The sequence below is a fragment of the Panonychus citri genome, unplaced genomic scaffold, assembly GCF_014898815.1.
Source record: "Panonychus citri isolate SS breed McGregor unplaced genomic scaffold, ASM1489881v1 Contig00023, whole genome shotgun sequence".
Lineage (NCBI taxonomy): Eukaryota > Metazoa > Arthropoda > Arachnida > Trombidiformes > Tetranychidae > Panonychus > Panonychus citri.
In genome coordinates, this window is record NW_026515428.1 from 1,047,217 (window position 1) to 1,066,478 (window position 19,262).

Sequence of the window (19,262 nt, forward strand, 5' to 3'; positions counted from 1 at the left end):
GGTCAGTTATTGTTTCCATCATCATGTTATCATGAGAGTACAAAAAGATAGAAACAAAAAATTATCTCTTCAAAATGAGTGAAAAAATTGGAACTTTTTTTTTCTCCATGAAAAACAAACCCCGATTGTTGTTGTATCAGGAAAACAAGAGATGAAAACAGGAAGAAGATGAAACTGAATTGTTATCATTAACACTAGAATGTTTTGTTTCCTTATCATCATCATCATCTTCATCATTCTGGTTTCCATCATCATCATGTTTATCTTCAAGTGAATCTCAGGAATCATCATCATCATCAATTCATTTCAACAACAATCAAAGAAACAAGAAAATGATTCATTTAAAGTTTAATTTTTGTATTTCCAAACCTTCAACTTAATCCAAATTGAGGATTACAATTAAAGCCCTTAAGTGATTGATATTTACAATTAATAAATTGTGAGACAATATCAAGCTTGAAAAAAAAGTAAAATTAATAGATTAGAAAGTTAATTAACCATTTTCAAGTTTAATGATGGTAAAAATATATTAATAGCTTCAAGTGATATTCAGTTAATTTCCTGAATCATTAACGTTTCTTGATATTATTATTATTATCATTTGATTGTTGAGCATTATTATCATGATAAATGTTGAACCAGAAAACTTTTCAATTACTGAATTCAGTGGATTCAGTTTCGGATTCTTGATTGTTAATCATAATTGGCTTGATTATGTGAAAAAAAATCCCTCTATGATAATGATGATTTTCAATAGGAAAAAGTAAATTAACCAGAAACCAGTTTCAATATTGATTATGATCAACATCATCAATTTGATAATTTAAAGCATATCTCCTGATCATCATCATCACCACCATGATTAACCTTGTTAGATGACCTTTAAAATGGACTCAAGAGTAAAGGTTATCCTTTTAAGATAATCTAATCATCATTAAGTTTTCACTTTCTTTGATTTTAATTCATATTTTGTATGAATAATAATAATCTCAATCAATTATCTTACAATTACCTGAGTCCAGATGATTGATTATCAATTAATCTTGATCTCTCTTCCACCCCTGATCAATTATGATGAAATCTATTAAATTTGAAACAATTAACCAATTGTTAACTCTAATTTAAGATAAATCATCATCTTCATGAAAAGGTTGGCAAACTTTCAGTACTCATGGTAATTGATATAATCAATTCACTAGATAAGTTCATCATCATCATCATCATTATCATTTCTACCTCCTACTCATCATCTTCTTCATCTTCATCCTCTTAATTGTGAAGATGATGAAGAGGAAGTTTCAAGTTCAAGAAGATTAAAAATTAAAATGAAAAGTTCCAAAAACGTTTATTCAGATTTTCCGAAAAAAAGACCAAGGATAAAGTCATCTCTCTCTCTTTCTTCATCATCATCATCATGATCTTCATCTTCATCTTCATCTTCATCTTCATCATCATTCTCATCTTACTTTCCTCTTTCTTTTCATCTGTGAAAAAGTGAATTGCAAAAAAAACTTTTCTCATTGAGAGAAAATAATTTTCACGATTATGTTTGCACCTTAATTTGATTGCTGATTAAACAAATTTGATTAACTTAAGGTCATTAAGGTGTCTATCATCATCGCCATCATCATCATTGATCAAGTATACAATGAGATTGTAATAACAATTAACAAGAATTGATTTCTCTCCAATTTAACTTGTTCACCTTTCCAAATTTAATCATTAAGATGATGATGATGATGATGATGATGATGGTAATTAACTGATTCAATTGATCTTGTATTTGTATTGATCAAGTAAAAACAAAGCTAATTGATTAGTAATTAAGAAAAATCCTTTGACAATTACGATAAAACTTTGGGTGGAGTTTTCTGTAAATGAGTTTTAATTATTGTGTATCATCAAGACGATAATTAAATTGACTTTGTATTAATTGTAAATTGTTATATTAAAAATCATTGAACGTGAGTGGGAGTCAAGGTTGTAATCAATTTTTCATGATAATGATGATAATCATCATTAAAAAGTGAAAACAAAAGGTATTAATTGAAAAGAGTTGCAAATTAAGAGAGAGAGAGAGAGAGAGAGATAGTAATTAAAACGTTGGCACAATTGGCATATTACAATTAAGAAAAACAAAAGTAATTAAATTGGTATAAAATTGATTAGAAGTGTTGATTGTGACAAATTTGATGATTAACATACAAAAATCTAATCATTTTATCAAAATTAAACAGCCAAAGCAAAAAAATAAAATAAAACAACACAAGACACAATTGACAATTGTAATTACAATTTGTGTCTAATCATCAGCTAATTGTTGATTCGTTTAATTTGTTTTGCCTTTCTCCATGTTTAATTGATTAAGAGATTTTCAATTGTTATTTAATTGTAAGCAGAGTTTATCACTGTTTGTTTTTTCAAACTGTATTGAAACGTTAATTAAACGTTAATAACGTGATTAACGATTGAAAATCATTCAAAATTTTGGTTAATCCCAAATCGTTAATCCGTTTGAAGCGTCTTGTTGTAAAATTATATAAAAGGATTAATTATATAGTTGAGATGCCGATGATAATTATGATGATGATGATGATGATGATGATGATTATGATAATTGTTACAAGATGAAATAAATTATGATTTCTTTTTACAGGTAAAGTGTTCCCACTCGACGATTAGAGGCCACATTATTAACTAATTGCGTTAACACCATGGCACTTGAATCAGCTCCATTTGGACTTGATGAAATCCTTGGATCTGGATTCATTGATTCAAGTGAATTATTATTATCACGATTAGATGAAGATGAGATTAGGTCATTTTTTAAATCCCAGAAAAGATTACTAAATGATAATGGTCGAGATAATTTTCGAGTTTTCTTTGCCTTGGTAATATTATCACTTGGAGATTCAACTGACCGACCAGAGCCTGAGGATATTTTACCGCCAGAGGAATTGGATGAGGCCAAAGTGTTATTGGAATGATGATCATAATAACCTTTACCCGATGAAGAGGGTGAATTGGCCAACGGGGTGATAAAGTGTAAATTGGTCAATGATTTATAGCGTATATTGAATAAAGGTGATGTTGTTAGCGATCGGCTTGACCGGAAGGTCCATTTGTTATTATTATCATCGTTAACATTACCGTTACTTTTGTTACAATGATAATTGTTGTTAATTGAATTGTTCTGATGAATATAATCCTTATCAGATTCGTTGTTGTTATTGTTATAATAAGGAGCAGTGTTTTCATTACCAAGAGATAATCCTTTAGCATATCTCATCAGTTTACTTGTTTTCCGATTACCATGATGACCATTTGATGGATTACCGTTAATCAGTAGCCCATTATGAAAATTTGATGTTGGCTGATTTGATTTAATAAATAGTTTAGGTTTAACTAATGGATGATGACCGTGAGTATGTTGTTGTTGTTGTTGTTGTTGAGGATGTTGATGATGGGAAGGTTGTAGATGATGATGATGAACAGGATTAGTTGATTGTTGTGGATGCATTGGTAATCCATTGAGTGGAAGATACATTTTACCTGTACTATTGGATCTCATTGGGATTCTATGACCATGAGATGATTGTTGTTGTTGATGATGATGATGAGAAGAAGATGATGTTTGCTGATGATAATCTCGAGTTCGTAAATTTCCACTATGATATCGTTTCTCTGGGCATTTTCGTTCAACGGGAACTTTTTCATAAATATGATCAGAAGGAGAGGAGATCATCTTTTTCTCATATAAGCCCATCTTCGGGATAATCTCATGGAAAATGGTTGGATAAGATAAACGTCTAAATCCTGAAGGATAATGATGATGGGAAGATGATTGAGGATGATGAGAGGTAAGACCATGATGTCCAGGATGATGATGTGAAGGATGATGATGATTTCCTAAACTAGGAATCGTTTCAATTGGTGGAGGTTCAGGAGGTGAATCAGCTGATAAAGGTGAATCTTTTTCCTTGGTTGGTCGATGAGGTCGAAGCTTTTCCGGAAGTGGAGCAAATCCTCTTACATAATCGTAAATCTGATCAATCTCATCATAACAAGAACCATCGTCATCTTCATCTCCCTCATCATTATCATCACCATTTACCTTTCCACCATTAACCTGACCAGTTAATCCATCGATAACACCATTACTATCAACAACATTATCAACCAGAGTGGGTTCATCAATCCCCATTGAATCAGAATCACCACAATTTTTTAAATTGTCACTATTACCTGATGATTTATCTTTAACACTTTTACTATTATTATTATTATTATTGTTGTTGTTGTTGTTATTGTTGTTATTGGCAATTAGCTCAATTGAATCTGATTGAAATAAACGCTTCTTGTGATTATATTTAACTGATTCACTTGTTACCGTGATACCGCAAGTATTTGGTTGATTGTTGGCTGATTGTTCATTAACCTCAGGATTAACCTCTTTCCAATTGTTTTTAAATCCTTTACCCAGAGATGATCCTTCACAAACTAATATCCTATTGGGTAATAATGTACTAGGTGATCCAGAGGTTTTATCGTTGAAACGATTCATTAAAGTTTCATGATGCCGATGAGTTGAAAGGTAGGAACCATTTTTGGGACCGATTATTTTAAGTGAAGCCGAAATGGGAATGGTTACCACGGGAGCCGATTCTTTGGTAACTGGAAGTGCCATCAGATAATCTTCAGAAAATATTGAGAAAAGTCTCATCTCCGGTGTGAAAGATTTAAATCCCGCCGGTGGTCGGCCGAAAACTAATCTAACCATTAAAGGTAATCTTTTCGTTAAAAGTGATGATATCCTGTGGACACCGGAAATTGATTCCTCTTTAGCTATTGGACTGAAACGACCTTTACCCTCAATGGGAAGGTAAACAATATCACCTTTACCTGTAAAACATTTGATATACTTTGAGGGTGTTGATGATGAAGAGGAAACTGTTGTTGTTGTTGTTGTGGGTTGACAATGGGTTGATGGGGATAATGATTTGACTTTAAATGGTAATGATCCGGTTGTTGATGAACAGGTTGATGACATTGGCGAGGATGAGGTTGATGATGAGGAATCAGATGTTGACACTGAGGAACCAGAATTATTATTATTATTACTATTGTTGACTTGATTATCACATGGTGATGTTGATAAAGGGTCAATTGTTGTTGTTGTTGTTGCTGTTGATGTTGAGAATGACTTGTTATCTTTGTTAGTACAATTGTTACTATTTAGATGATTGTTATTTAGATTATCACTATTACTATTATTGGTATTGTTTGAATTAGATAATGTTAACACTTCACCGATGGACAATGAACGACTTTTATCACTGACGATATTTTCATTATCACTTTTGGGTAGATAAACTTTAACAGATTCACGGATAAGAACTGAATTAGTTGATGATCTTTTAACTAATTCATTGACACTTTCAATACAACGGACTGAACGACCTTCCTCAGATAATATTTCAAAGAAACCTTCATAATTATCGGGTATCGCAAGTTTAGGGCCAAAGGGAACAGGTCGAGATGTTGACAGGCCATTATAACCTCGCGACTCTTTAAATTTAACACATTGAGCGGCGACTTTAACAACTTGACCACCGTTCAACCAGAAAGCCGTTTGTCGAGATGATGGACATGATAAACTAGGAACACCGATACCTTCATAATGACCTTTAACCACACGACCCACGGTGGGTAATTTGTATTTACGAGCAAACTCCTTAAGCTGGACACCCTCTTCTGACCATTCAATTGAAGAGACATAACCATTGGCCTCTGTATTAGTTACCATTGTGTCTCTTTAGTAACGATCTATCCGTTTATAAGGTTGGACTTTTTTTACCGTTAAAAAAAGCGATTCAATCAATTGGATTCACAGGTAAATTATTTTCGATCAAATTTTCATCTAAATTGTAACAATTTTCATCTTTCTCTTTTCTATCAAGTATAATTTGATGATTTTCTCCTCTTTTTTGTTGTTGTTGATTATTGTGATTAGTGAATGAAAACTAAAAGAGATTGAAACACCAAACAATTACGATGAACAATTGATCTCACAGGGTAACAATTACTTGATTTTGCTCTCAAATAATGGGCTAATTAAAGGTTAGATATTGTGATGGGCTAATTGTCAACAATTGAAGAGATGGAAAAACAAAAGATTTTGTATTTTTTGTTTATTCCAAACCAGAAATTGAACCAGAAAATTAGAAAGAAGAGAAAAAAAATCTTCTCTTTTAAAATGTATTGGAAATCAATAGATTGAGTGATGATGATGGTGATTATAAACACTTCCAATTGTTGATTGTAAACACATACACACTTTCTGTTGATGGTGATGATTTATATCCAATTGGCATGGAATCATAAGTGACAAACAAAAGAGAATAGAAGAAAAAAAATCATCGAATTAACAATAAATGTAATAACAAAATTAAAGAGAAAATTAATCTTACCCTTTTGATTTGTTTTCCAAAATCAAGACCAATTCTCATTACCGAATTGAGAGATTATCCTTTCCAATGGATTAACGGTCAACAATTAGAATTATGATTATCTTGTCACAGAGAAAATGGCGAATAATTGATCGATAATTGTAGATAAAAAAAAGAAAACAATATCAACTCAATTAATATGGAGAAAAAAAAAACTTTGGCAATTATATTAATCAAGGGAAGGAAAATAATAATAATAATCAGCTGATTGAAGATTCCAAAATTATTTCACTTGATATCTTTTTCCTAATTGGTGTTGATTTGTAAATTGTTGTTCGTTGGTTTCTCATTGATTGAAATGTCGCTTCTTTAACAAGGTAACATTATGATAGAAGAAAGAAAAAGAAATTGGTAAAAATTGATAAATTTTCTTTAAAGATGAGGATGAAATTGGAATCGAGATGTTAGTCTGATGGAGATCAAGTCAACACTGAAACTGGTTTCTTTCGGTGATCAACTACCAACTTCTTAGAGTGGAAAAAGTTTCCACCCTGTAAACTTCCCTCCGGGAGAATGAAGCAAAATAAAAGGTAAACTTGTCTTCTCTCTCTTTCTATCTTCCTATCTTCCTATCATCCAATTCTCTCTCTCTCTCTCTCTCTCTTGTTTATCATCTTCTTTTCTTTCTCCCTTTTCTTTTTCTCATCAATCTTGTTGTCCAACCAAAAGAAAAACTTAATTTGTTATGGATTTACACTTTTACTATTGATGATTAGTGATGATTAATAAATTGTCTCTTCATCAATGATTAAATAATCAACAGATTACCTGACATTTTGTTTTTACAGTTATTTGTCACTTGGATTTATATTTATAACGGATTAGTTAATTTTATTACCTTTCTCTCAATCTTAATGTTTGTTTTGCTTTTTTTTTGAAAAATAATTTTCTTTAATCATTACGATTGCAATTAGATTTGATTGTTTCAATCAATTTGATCTAAATTATTAACTCTGGGTGTGTTTTAATTTAGTTATATGCTCTATCATTGTTGAATAATTGTTTACAATTAAAGGATTAAAGGTTTTCAAGTGATTACCAGAAAGTTATGATAATCATAATGAACAATTTAATGATCAGTGATTAGGTTTACATAACCAATCAAAAGATTAAATTGTTTCCTTAATCATTTCAATGGATTAATAATTATTATCATTATTATCAATTCTTTACCAATACCACTAATCAACTTGACAATTAACGGTATTTTGATTGCTGTTTATGGGATTCAGTTTTTAATTCACTTGATTAACTTGTAATTAGCCAACTAATCAAAGTTTCCAATAAAGAGAAGTAAAAAATTTATTCAATTAACATGTTAATCTAATGATTAAGATTTCCAATCAATTTGATTTAATCTATTTTTAATTTACTCATTAAGATTGTCAATTATCATCTTAATTGTGATGGTTGATTGTTTCAACGATTCCAATAGTTTACAATTAAAGAGAAACGTAAATCATCAATTTAAAAGTGTTAATTGTTGGTGTTAAGTTTTTTTCCTTCTAATTATTTGGTTGATTAACTGAGAATCACAATTTAAATATAAATCTATATAAATAGTATTAACTGATTAATTGATTTGATTACACAAATTTTGTTGACAATTTAAAATCAATCGCGGTTAATGGTTGATTGCTAATGGTTAGAAACAACTAAATTAACAAGTTGATTAAGAAAAGTTTTTTTTTCTTAACCAAAACAATTAAGAAAAAAAAAGTTATGAGTTGATCATCGTTATCAACGAGTGTTAATTATTGATTGTTGATTGTTGATTAGTGTGTCAATAGATTGTATAATTAACTAATTCACTGGATTGGGTTGAGTTGAAATGCTCTAAATATTATTGATAATTAAACAGTTGTAAGAGTAACAATTAACAATTTAAACTTAATAAGAATGTTAATTAATTTAGTTCTTCTTATTCTGATTCATTTTGATTAGTTAATTGTTGAGAAACAATTTCAATCATCAAGACAAATCAAGTGAAGAGAATGAAAAAAAAAATTTATCAATTGTTGAAAATTTACTTGATTAGGAAAATCAATTAATTAGCAAACATAATTAGAAACTTTTTAATTGTAAGTTTGTTTCTAATTTGATTATCAGTCAATAGTCCAATCCAATGATCACAATTGTAACAATTAATTGTTTTCATTTTAATTGAAATCATTTCTCTCATTTTGATTCTTTTGATTATAATTAATTGTTGCTGATTGTTGATCAATTGTGTTTACTTTTTTACCGCTTAATTTAATTGCCTTGAGGGTGATTAACTTTTCTTGATGTTAGTGATTCCATCTGACGTTAAACAATATAAACAATCAACTAATTGTGAACAATTTATCAGATATTTTAGTCGCAATTAACAAGTCAAAAAGGTTAATTAGTTGATTATTGTTGAAAATTAGCAAAAAATTAAATTAATTGTTAGTTAAGAGAGTTAGTATATTTATCGTTGTTATTATTTAGTAAAAAGCAATCAAAGCTTTTAGTTAACTTTAATTACTATTACAATTGATTGAGCTTTTGACAATTAAGTGTGATAAAAGGTTAAATTGTTAGTGTGTTGATTTAATTTTCTTGGAGGGAAATGATTAAAGGTGAGAGAGGTGAAAATACTAATTGTGTATTTAACAAGAAATAAAAATAGATGATTTTTGGCACAATCAACATCATTTCTTTTAATTTAATTGCAACATTTGTTTAATCTCCTTGTTATTAGATTAATTCAGTTAATTAACTTGGTTAATCTTTTGTTAATTGTTTACCATCAATAAATGTTGAGCTGCATGTTGATAATCATCTGGTAAAAGGACATTTAAAGGTAATTGTCAATCTTAATTCAGCAATTTGTCAATTGTTTAAAATCAGGATTTTAATTTCCATTGTAGTTTGTTGGGTCAAGTAATTAAGAACACAATTTAAAAATCATAACTGTTGACCTTTAGTTTGTTGGTATTGTTAATTTGATTGGATTAACTTGTGGATAATTGATGAACCAAAATAACGTCCAAAAAATCAGTTAATTGTTTGACTTTGAGAGAGATTTAAATTGACCAGAGTGAGAATTGGATTACATTTGATTTGAATAAGAAAAATGGTATCAGTGAAATCTAAAGTTGATTAGTTAATTGATTAATTGCATCCAAGGTAAAATCATATGTTCCAAATGAAAAATAATCAAATCAACTGTTTCTTTGTTGATTGTAATAGTTAAACAATTATCAGGAGTCTTTGATGAAAATATACAATTATAATTGTAAGTTGACTAATTTTAGCAATATAATATATTAATAGATTATAATTAATTAAATTGTTGGAAAATAATAAAACTGTTAATCCAATTCTATCCATAGGCTTGAAAATAGGATAACATTTGGTATAAATTACCAACCAAAGAGTCCGAAGATGTAATTAGATTTTTTTTTGTATTTATATTAATTGTTGTGAATATAAATTTCATGTCGAGATCCTGGTTCTAATTGAAATGATGAAGATGTTGATGAAGAAATTAACAAATGATATTGTCAGAAATGCTTTGATTAAGGTGAATAGGGTTAATCAGATGATTCCCGTTGATGAATAATAATAATTAATAATGGTGAAGATTTGAATGAAACAAATGAATGGTAATGAGTAAAGTCAATTCCATGTCTTTTGATTAATAAATTGTTATCATAATTTGATTAATTGTCAGATAATTTGATGATGTTCCGATAACAATAAGGTTTCATTTTGTTTGGGTCAAATTTTTGCATTTTCAAGGAAATTTGTTAAAGAGTTGAATGAATTTTGATTCAGTTGTTGATCGTTGATAATTTATATTATTCGTCCGTTGTTGATGGTAGCAACATAATCATCGATTTCATGAACGAAGCCGCTGCCAGCGCTGAAAATGGTTGCCAGTCCTTTTTTCGAGTACCATCCTTGTAATCACAAATTCCCCGGATGAAAATATATTTCTCCTTACGATTACCATGAATAGATTCAACAACCGTATCAAATTCAGAGTCGAAAGCGTAAACACCAAACTTGGTCGCGATCTCAGCTCGAACTTGATCATCACGAACAGCTGATCGACCTGAAGCAATGGCACCAAAATGAACCATTGGCATACCGGAAGCACGAGGATCATAAACTCCCTCAGGGACTTCAGGATGAATAACTTCAAGAACATCTTTCGCACCAAGAGCCATGAACAATTTATCAGTTTCAACCGGTGGTCTTTTGAAATCAGTTTCATGTGATTCTAAAGCGGTCAATCCAGTGGTCAGATAAGTTTCCCAGGTTCGCTTGGAATCACCAGTAATCCCTTCTTTCCATAACTTTTGTGACAACTCTTGTAATTCCAAATTCACTGGTCCCCATGTACGGAAAGAGAAACCATCAGCTGAATCATCTTCACCGTTCATAGCGTTGATGCCCTTTTCCTCTGCCGCTAAACTGGTCACTTTTTCACAGTGAATATAAATGTAGGGCTTGTGTGTGGGTGAATTACTGTTTGTAGGTGGAGGTATTGAAACGACAACATCACCCAATCGTACGTGTTTACTGAAATCCGTATAATGGGCAACACCACCGCCGAGTCCAACAAGGAAAACATGTTCAACATGTTGAAAGGTTCCTAATTATTAATAAAAATAGAAAAGAGAGAAAAAAAGTTTAAATAAACAATCAGAAAACAACAACAATTAACAATCAAATTATTCAACAAAGTAAATATATGATCAAGTTTGGCTTTGATTTTGTTCATCTTCACACATTAGAATAATTTAAATTGTTCCAACACCCACAAAGAAAAACCTCAAATTATCACAATTAGAATTGAAACAAGATTGAGAAAAGGTCAATCAACTGTTAATATATTAATTCAACAGGAACATAATTGATGTAACTTTCTGATTTGATTGTTGTTGATTTTTTCTCTCTCTCTAACAATCAATAAAAAGAATCAAATCAATCTCATCTATTTATAATCTTCTCTCACATCATAATCTTAAAAGATTTAGATTTGATTTTGATGAGAATGATATTTAAAAAAAAAGTGTAAATAGATTAGTGATCTTTTTACATTAATCTTATAATCATTAATGAGATTATTAATTGTTAATCAAGGTTTTATCTGTTCATCATGGTTGGCATTTTTACATTCAAAAACAAGTACACAATCATCATTAATCAACAATTAGATTGAAAGATTAACATTGATAAAAACAATCAACCTTCAATCAAACAAACAAAAAAACTGCAACTCTGATTAACATCATCAACAAACAATTAGATATCCTCACACCTTAATTGTAAACATCAAAATTGACGATTAACGGGAATAGATTATATTTATAAACATCAAAACTTTGATTCAGTTCAAGTTCACTGTAACAATCAACACAATTAATAACAATAACAATAACAAAAAATGAATATGAGTTATGAAAATTTTTAAAAAACAGATTCAATAACAATTAACAATAACAATTAACGTACAATCAATTGTCATTTTGCTTGACAAAAATTGAATACAAATCCTTGGTTAATTTATCTCTTTAAATATTCAACTATCCTTGAATTGTAATAACTAATAACAATAAACAATTTTCCTTATCCATGTAATAACATGAGATACCAGAACTTTTCTCAACAATTAACTTAATTCAATTAAATAAAAATATATACAAAGTAATTGGGAAACCATTAATTACCTAAAAGTCTTGTAGTTGTATTACCAGCGGCAATCATATCTCCTCTCGTGGTTCCTATGGTTGGTAATTTGGTTGAGACAACCCGATGTTTACCAATGGTACCCAAAGTGTAAACATTTGATTCACCTAAAATCAATGGATGGATTATAAATAAATCGTTATAAGATTATCTCCAGAGGGATTAACTTGCTTCATTTGTATATTCTGCTCACCTTCAGTCTTATATTTAACATAAGTATCTTTATCTTCAATCATTGCATCAACTGCCAATTTTTCACAATATTGAGCTGTTATGATGGCAATGGTTGGTTGCTGGGATTTTTGTACTTTAGGCATTTGTTTAACCATTTTAACTTGAGTATCATTCCGATTAACCCTGATAAAACCAAGATTATCCATGGGTTCAATGATATTTTTGGAGATAAGATCAATAATGTGAAAGTTAACCTCCTCTTCAGTTGAATTGGTTGTCCTGGAGTTTATAATAAGTTTACATAAGATTAGAAGAGAAAAATATTATTAAAATTGTATTTCTAGATGAGATTAAGGTGAAACTGGGTTAATATCATCATCATATTAGCTCACTTGACAATATCTTCAAGGGTAACTGCATTTGGATAAGAGGATTCAATTATTTCCAGGACACGGGACTGAGTTAATTCAACAATTGCTCCCAAAGCTGCTTCATCAACGGAAACTGTGAAAAAATTAACAAAGAAAAAGTTTTTATCATTAGTCTTGTTCATTAAGAAAATTTTAACGCTATTATATTAAGTAATCAGTTATTAGTATTGGTTAATTTGATTAATTGTATTTGTATATATGTATCATGCACTAAACAGGATAACAATTAAACAGTTGATAATTAATACAGTTTATGTTAGTGGGTGTAAATGTTAATATGGATAAACAAATTTCTTTATCAACAACAAATAGTAATTAAGATTTTTTTTACAATACAAAAACGATATTGTAACAAGATTATAAAAGAGAAGGCAAAGAATAAATTAATTTAATCCGATTCATCAAATGATAGAAATATTGTTCAAGATTAAACTGATTAACCTGCTGATTGTTTAATTGAACAATTAACTTATTATTAAATTAAGGTAGCAAAAGTTGTGGAGAAAGTTTTGTTTTTGTTTTGGCAAAAAAAAATCAAAATTTACAAACTTAATTAGATTGATAAATTTAGCTTAAAATGATGAAGATGATGATGATGATGATGATATTAGTACGTGAATATGATGATTAATGAGAAAACCCTTTTCTTGTTACAACAATCAACCAAATGGTTAATTAGATTTAAACTAATCATCCAAAAGAAAGTGAATATGATTAACCTTTAAAAAGTAAACTTAAATCAGTTGGAACCTAAATTATCATCACAACGTGAACGATATTGATTATGTTGATTCAATTGTAACAATTAAGATGAAGAATAAGAAAAAAGTTACAATTAGTTAGTATGATTTGGGAAGTTATTAATTTGATGGGTTTACAATAAGGAATTGATTAAAAAGTGAGAGAGAGAAAAAAGTAACAATCAATGAGATACAATTTAAATCGTTGATTAGGCAACTAAAATAATCTAGACAAACTAACAAGTGATTAACTAATTGAGGATGATTATCATCATTAAGATAAGTCTGATGGTCTAAAGAAAATTGTTAGTTAACAAAAACATGATTAGAATTGGTAAGTTAACTATCTATAATTAGATTAACTTGATTATCGTTAGTGGGTGTCATTAAATTCATCTACATCTTTATCCTTCACACCAACATCACCTCATCCTCCTTTCAACTTTAGCATCTTTTTGATAATATCTAACATCATGTTAATGATTAGTTAATATGATTGAATTAGTAAGGATGGATCAAAAATGGAAAAGTGTTAACATGGATTGAGATGAGAAATCAAATTAAATTGTGCAAGTGATTTAAGTGATTTAAGTGAGTGAGTGAGTGTAAGTGAATTAAATTGAATGGAAATAATAATAATAATGATAAATTAAAAAAAACCTTTTCCATCAAATGAAGAATCAGAATCGTTGATTGAAGAGCTATAATTTCCCGAATCATCATAATAATCAATATAATGTGACTGAGATGAGCCTGTTGATGAAGATGATTTAGCTGATGGTGATAGATTAAGATTATGATAATTAGATGAAATCAGAGGAATTGGAAGATTAAATTGACTCTTGCTATTTGTTTCATCACTAGAATCATTATTATTAACCAAACTATCCAAGTTAATTGTTGTAACTGTTTCCATTGATTCTGTTGGCAGAAAAGAGAAAAAACAAAAAAAACATAAAGGTAAACAAAAAGGTAAACAATAACAATTAAGACAAATTATAAAAAAAAATAATTAATAACAAAAACGGTAAAAATAATTGATGATATAAAAATATGATTATAAAGTGAAAAAGATTAAGATGGTTAAGAGACAAAAGTTAAATTATGAATTAATTGTTAAATATTTTGTATAATTAGGCTGATGCAGTGATGCAAAGTTGTAACAATCAACGCTTCGATGCAAGGTTAATTGTTACCATTATTACGATTGCTGTTTTGTAGTAATTATCAAGACAAAACTGTTAAATTGCAAATCATAGGAAAGTAAATATAATCATCATGATGACATTTAGATAGAAAGAAGATGAAGAGAAAAGAAAATAACTAAAAATATACTTTTTCATGCTTCTAAAGAACAGAAAAAAAGATGAAGATGGAGAAAACGAAAATGCTTAGATCATTACTATGCAGAAGATGATGTATCGATTACAGTGTAGTGATGGTTCTTCCGGAGATTTAAGATGAAAATTGCAAGAGAGAGAGAGAGAGAGAGAGAGAGAGAGAGAGAGAGAGAGAGGATGAGGATGATGAAGAAACCCTAAAATGGTAAACAAAAACTAACCATTTCAATAGCATGAAACAGAGTATAAATTTTTATATACAGAAAGTTTGTTGCTATTACTTGAATATAATTCAGCATGTGAGAAAGAAAGAAAGAGATTATGGTGGGATGATGGCGAATGAAGATAAAAGGATGATGATGATGATGATGATGAGGATAAAGAACAAGATTATCTATCTAAATGATTTATATACAATAGAACCGAATTTACAATTCAATATGAAAACTAATCTGAATCAAGTTCCAAATTGAAAGGTTTCCTTTTTTTCAATTACTTCTCATGTTATCCCTTATATTCACACTCTGGTCATGATAATGATTATCAAGATGACTATTGGATGACAGAATCAGGAGCTGATTTATATTTAAATTCATATATAAGGTAAAAATCTTATTAACGGTTTTTTTTTGGAGATCGGGTTGACCGAATGTAGTATAATGGTAAATGTGATAAGCAAAGAATTGATGAGGGTGGAAGATGATGATGATGGTAAGGTGAGAATCGAATTTACAATCAGTGAAATTGATCGATCAGAATAAAAGGAAAGGTTAGAAATTAAAAATTCAGGTGAAAAAAACCTAAAACTGGTTAGAGAGAGAGAGAGAGAGAGAAAGAGGGAAATGTTAAACCCGAAATTTGAGACACCAGAATAGAGATTAGATTACAAAGAATGAGAATTAATCTGAATTAAACTGGAAAAAAAGAAGAATTTCCAGAAGAAATACTGATTACATTGAAACAATCATCATTTAATAAATGATTAAAATTAATATAAATGATGCAACTAAAAAGAGAGAGAGAGACAATTTGTGTTAAATTGCTTTGAAATTACTCAGTAAGAGGGAAACAATTAACTACGGTTAATGTAATTGGAATTACATAAGAATGAGGTAGAAAGATAAATCTTTTCAAATGTGACAATAAAAAAAGTTAGGTAACTAATGAAGAGAAAAATTGACTAAAAAAAGAGGAAGATTGAGAGAAGGAAGAATCTTCATCATCGTCATCATCTTCTAGGAAGATGATTATATCGATGCATTAGATAAACATGAGTCACAATTTTTTCTCAATCAATTATGAGGGCTGACGAAAATTCATAGAGTATATAAAAATGAAAAAGATGGAAGAATTGATAATAACGAGAAAGAATCATTTGATGATAAAAGGATAGTAAAAGTGATAATAAAAAGGCTGAGAGAGAGAAAGGGTTGACATTGAGTCTAATGGTGGTTGGAGAAGGAGGCTCAGGGGGAGATTCGTTGGATTGGATGGTTGATGAAGTGTTTAAATCGTTTCTTGATAACATGGATCGTTGGGCGATTGTTGGAAAAGTCTTCTTGGTCTTATCATTAAATTTTTTCTTCTTCTTATTAATCTACTTGGATTCTTTTGATTACTTGTTGTTGTTTTTGTTGTTGAAGGTGATGAGCTTTTCTTTAATCTCTTACCCGGTCGACTTGGTAATTCACTTTTCTCTTCTGATTGTTTCATGTCCAATTGAATTTGTCGTATGGTTAAAAATTTACGCTGTAAAAGCTTGATAACCTTCATTATAAAACCAACATAATCACGTGGAAAATCACTTGGATTGACTAGATCACGGAAAAATTCTTGAGCCGTCATGAGTTGATCAGATTCAGTGATTCCTTCTTTAAACCAGAATTTGAGACTTCGATGTTCCTCAACATGAGCCTTGGTTGTTGTCAAGTTAACTAGGAACACTTTAAATGACAAATTAAGGTGAGCAGCTTTACCATCGAGATCACTTTTAACTAAATTGAGAGAGAGAGAGAGAGAGAGAGAGAGAGAGAAGAAGAGAATGAAAATGTAAATGTTACATCAATTTAATAATAGAGGGAAATGGAAGAGAATAGAAAAGAGAGAAAAATCAATGAGAAAACCGGTCAAAAGAAAAATAGAGGGAAAAAGATGAGAAAAAGGAGGAAACCAGTCACATTAATAATTCACCACGAGACAAGGAGAAAGGGAGACTTTAGGTTAAGGGTGGAAAATGGGTAAATCACATAGGAATCGCCTATTAGACAAGATGAAGGGCGAAAATGAGTAATCAACTTACCGGTAACACCAGGACGATTGATTATTATTCCCTTGTTATCACCACCACCCACATGCATGGCTCCATTTTCATCTAGCTGAGTAGCTGTTAACCTTTCCATTTTTAAAATTGTATGTCCAACAGCGGGACGAGTTGTGGTCATCAAAATTTTTTCTATCCATTTGCAAAAATAAAATATCCAAAGATAGAGGAGAGACACACAAAAATATAAAAATAGAAACACCAAATCCAAGGAGTAAACAAGGAAAATCCAAAAATAAGCCAAAAATCAAGACCAATAAACCGTCACAAGATTAACACGAAAGACACAAGATAAAAAAGAGAATAAGAAAAAAAACCGTTAAGAGATTAATCAATTGGATTAGATAATCACAAGAAAGAAAGAAAGAGAGAGAGAGATGAGATCACATTGAGAACAATTAAAATAAATCAACATGTTTCAGATAAAGAAAATGATTTGATTGTCAAGAAAGAAGCACAATTAAATCAACTGTCAATTTGTTCTAAAAAGAGAATAAAAATCACCGGTAATGACTCACCTTCTTCTGAATCCATTTTGAATCAAGAATTGAGATTAACTGACAGAGAGAAAAAAAGAATAGAAAAAAATTGTTCTCCTTTTTGTTTCGATTCGAAATGTAACTTGGAGATCGAATGAAGATCAAATTTGTTGTGATGATGGAGAAAAGAAAATGACTGTTACTCTAACAGTTGTAGAATAAAAATTCTCTCTCTCACCTTCTCCCTTCTGTCTCGTTCTCTCTCTTTTCTGGTTATGATGATGGAGAAAAAAAAGAAAGAGAAAAATAGAGAATAAAAGTTACTCTTTCTTTTTTTCTTTCTATTCTTTTTCTTTTCTTTTCTATTTTGTTTATGTTTTTATTTTCGTTTTATTTTTTTCTCTCTCTTGATTAGTTTTTTTTTCTTCTTCTTCTAATTAGATTAACATTCTAATTGTTGAGTTAATCTGATGATTAATTGGTGGAAATGATGATGTTCACTTTGTTATTCGTTTTCTTTTCACTTAACACAAATGTAAGTAATTTAATGATGTTTAATGAGAATCATGATGATTAGAGTTGATTGTTTGTTGAATTGTCGATTTATGTTAATGTTTATTGTTTATTTTCCAAATTAATTTACTTTTCTCTTCTTTTCTTATTCTCTTGTCACAGTTTCCATTTTGTTTATATTAACACCATGGGTTGAATTTATTGTTTCTCATTGTTTATTCATCATCATCATGGTGTTGACTCAATTCTCAATTGTTACAATTCAAATGGTTTGTATACTTTTCTGGAGCGAGTTGAATTTCCAATTGGGTGACCTTTTCTTCATGGAGAATTCATAGTTGAACAAGAGAGACTTTCTCTCTCTTTTGCTTCTTTTCATCATCATCTTTATCATCCTCATCTTCTGGAGATGGTGTTGTTTTCTTACCAGGTCAAGGACGATGCTCAGGATTGTTCAATTTAATATGGAATTTCTGGTTCTTTGATGAAAGAAAACAATTTGATATCTTATATCTTTCCCATCAATTTTATCGCTTCAATAAATGATTATATTGACATAGAATGATGATGATCCATGGTAAGGACAACCATAGTTTACAATCATAAATCAAATTGTGTTAATTATCTTTCTCTGTTGATTTAGTTTGTTGATTGTTAAGAGAAAAAGTTAAGTGGCAATTGATTATATCAATAAGATTGTTATGAGATCGATGAATTTACCTGATGGCGGTAACTCTACAATCTTATTCACTCCAATTTCTCTCTCTATCAATTTTCTTTACTCTTAGCAACCTAAATTTAGATTTTCTGTTAATTGTTGTCAACAATTTGTTAATATTATGACGACAATTAGTTGAAAAAAGCGCTAAATCTTTTAGTGATTTCACAATTATGTTTTTAGCTTCAACCTCAAGAAAATGTCTTGATTACAAAATTTTTTCCTCTCTTTTCATATTGTCAACTTGACTAACCCATTGAGCTTGTCTGTTAATTGTTACAATCAGAAAATGTCTATTCCAGTTAATAATCAAA

At 29.8% G+C, this 19,262-nt stretch overlaps 2 protein-coding genes across 3 annotated transcripts; both read right to left on the reverse strand.

The window, feature by feature from the left end:
• Positions 1-472: 472 nt before the first annotated feature.
• Positions 473-7,316, reverse strand: LOC128395503 (uncharacterized protein DDB_G0283357-like). The gene is made up of 2 exons (XM_053355935.1): positions 6,471-7,316; positions 473-6,340 (listed from the first exon to the last, which is right to left on the reverse strand). Exon 2 carries the CDS (start codon positions 5,804-5,806, stop codon positions 2,651-2,653), a length of 3,156 nt encoding a protein of 1,051 aa, XP_053211910.1. The 5' UTR covers positions 5,807-6,340; positions 6,471-7,316; the 3' UTR covers positions 473-2,650.
• A 2,045-nt stretch (positions 7,317-9,361) lies between these two features.
• Positions 9,362-17,993, reverse strand: LOC128395350 (uncharacterized). Of its 2 annotated transcripts, XM_053355765.1 has the most exons (8): positions 17,757-17,993; positions 17,218-17,370; positions 16,589-16,912; positions 14,239-14,499; positions 12,800-12,911; positions 12,427-12,686; positions 12,215-12,340; positions 9,362-11,136 (listed from the first exon to the last, which is right to left on the reverse strand). In XM_053355765.1, the coding sequence occupies exons 1-8, from the start codon at positions 17,770-17,772 to the stop codon at positions 10,337-10,339; spliced, it is 2,052 nt and encodes a 683-aa protein (XP_053211740.1). In that variant the 5' UTR covers positions 17,773-17,993; the 3' UTR covers positions 9,362-10,336. The 2 variants fall into 2 exon arrangements, with proteins under 2 accessions (XP_053211740.1, XP_053211748.1); XM_053355773.1 differs by lacking the exon at positions 14,239-14,499 and having other exon boundaries at positions 17,757-17,991.
• Positions 17,994-19,262: the final 1,269 nt, after the last annotated feature.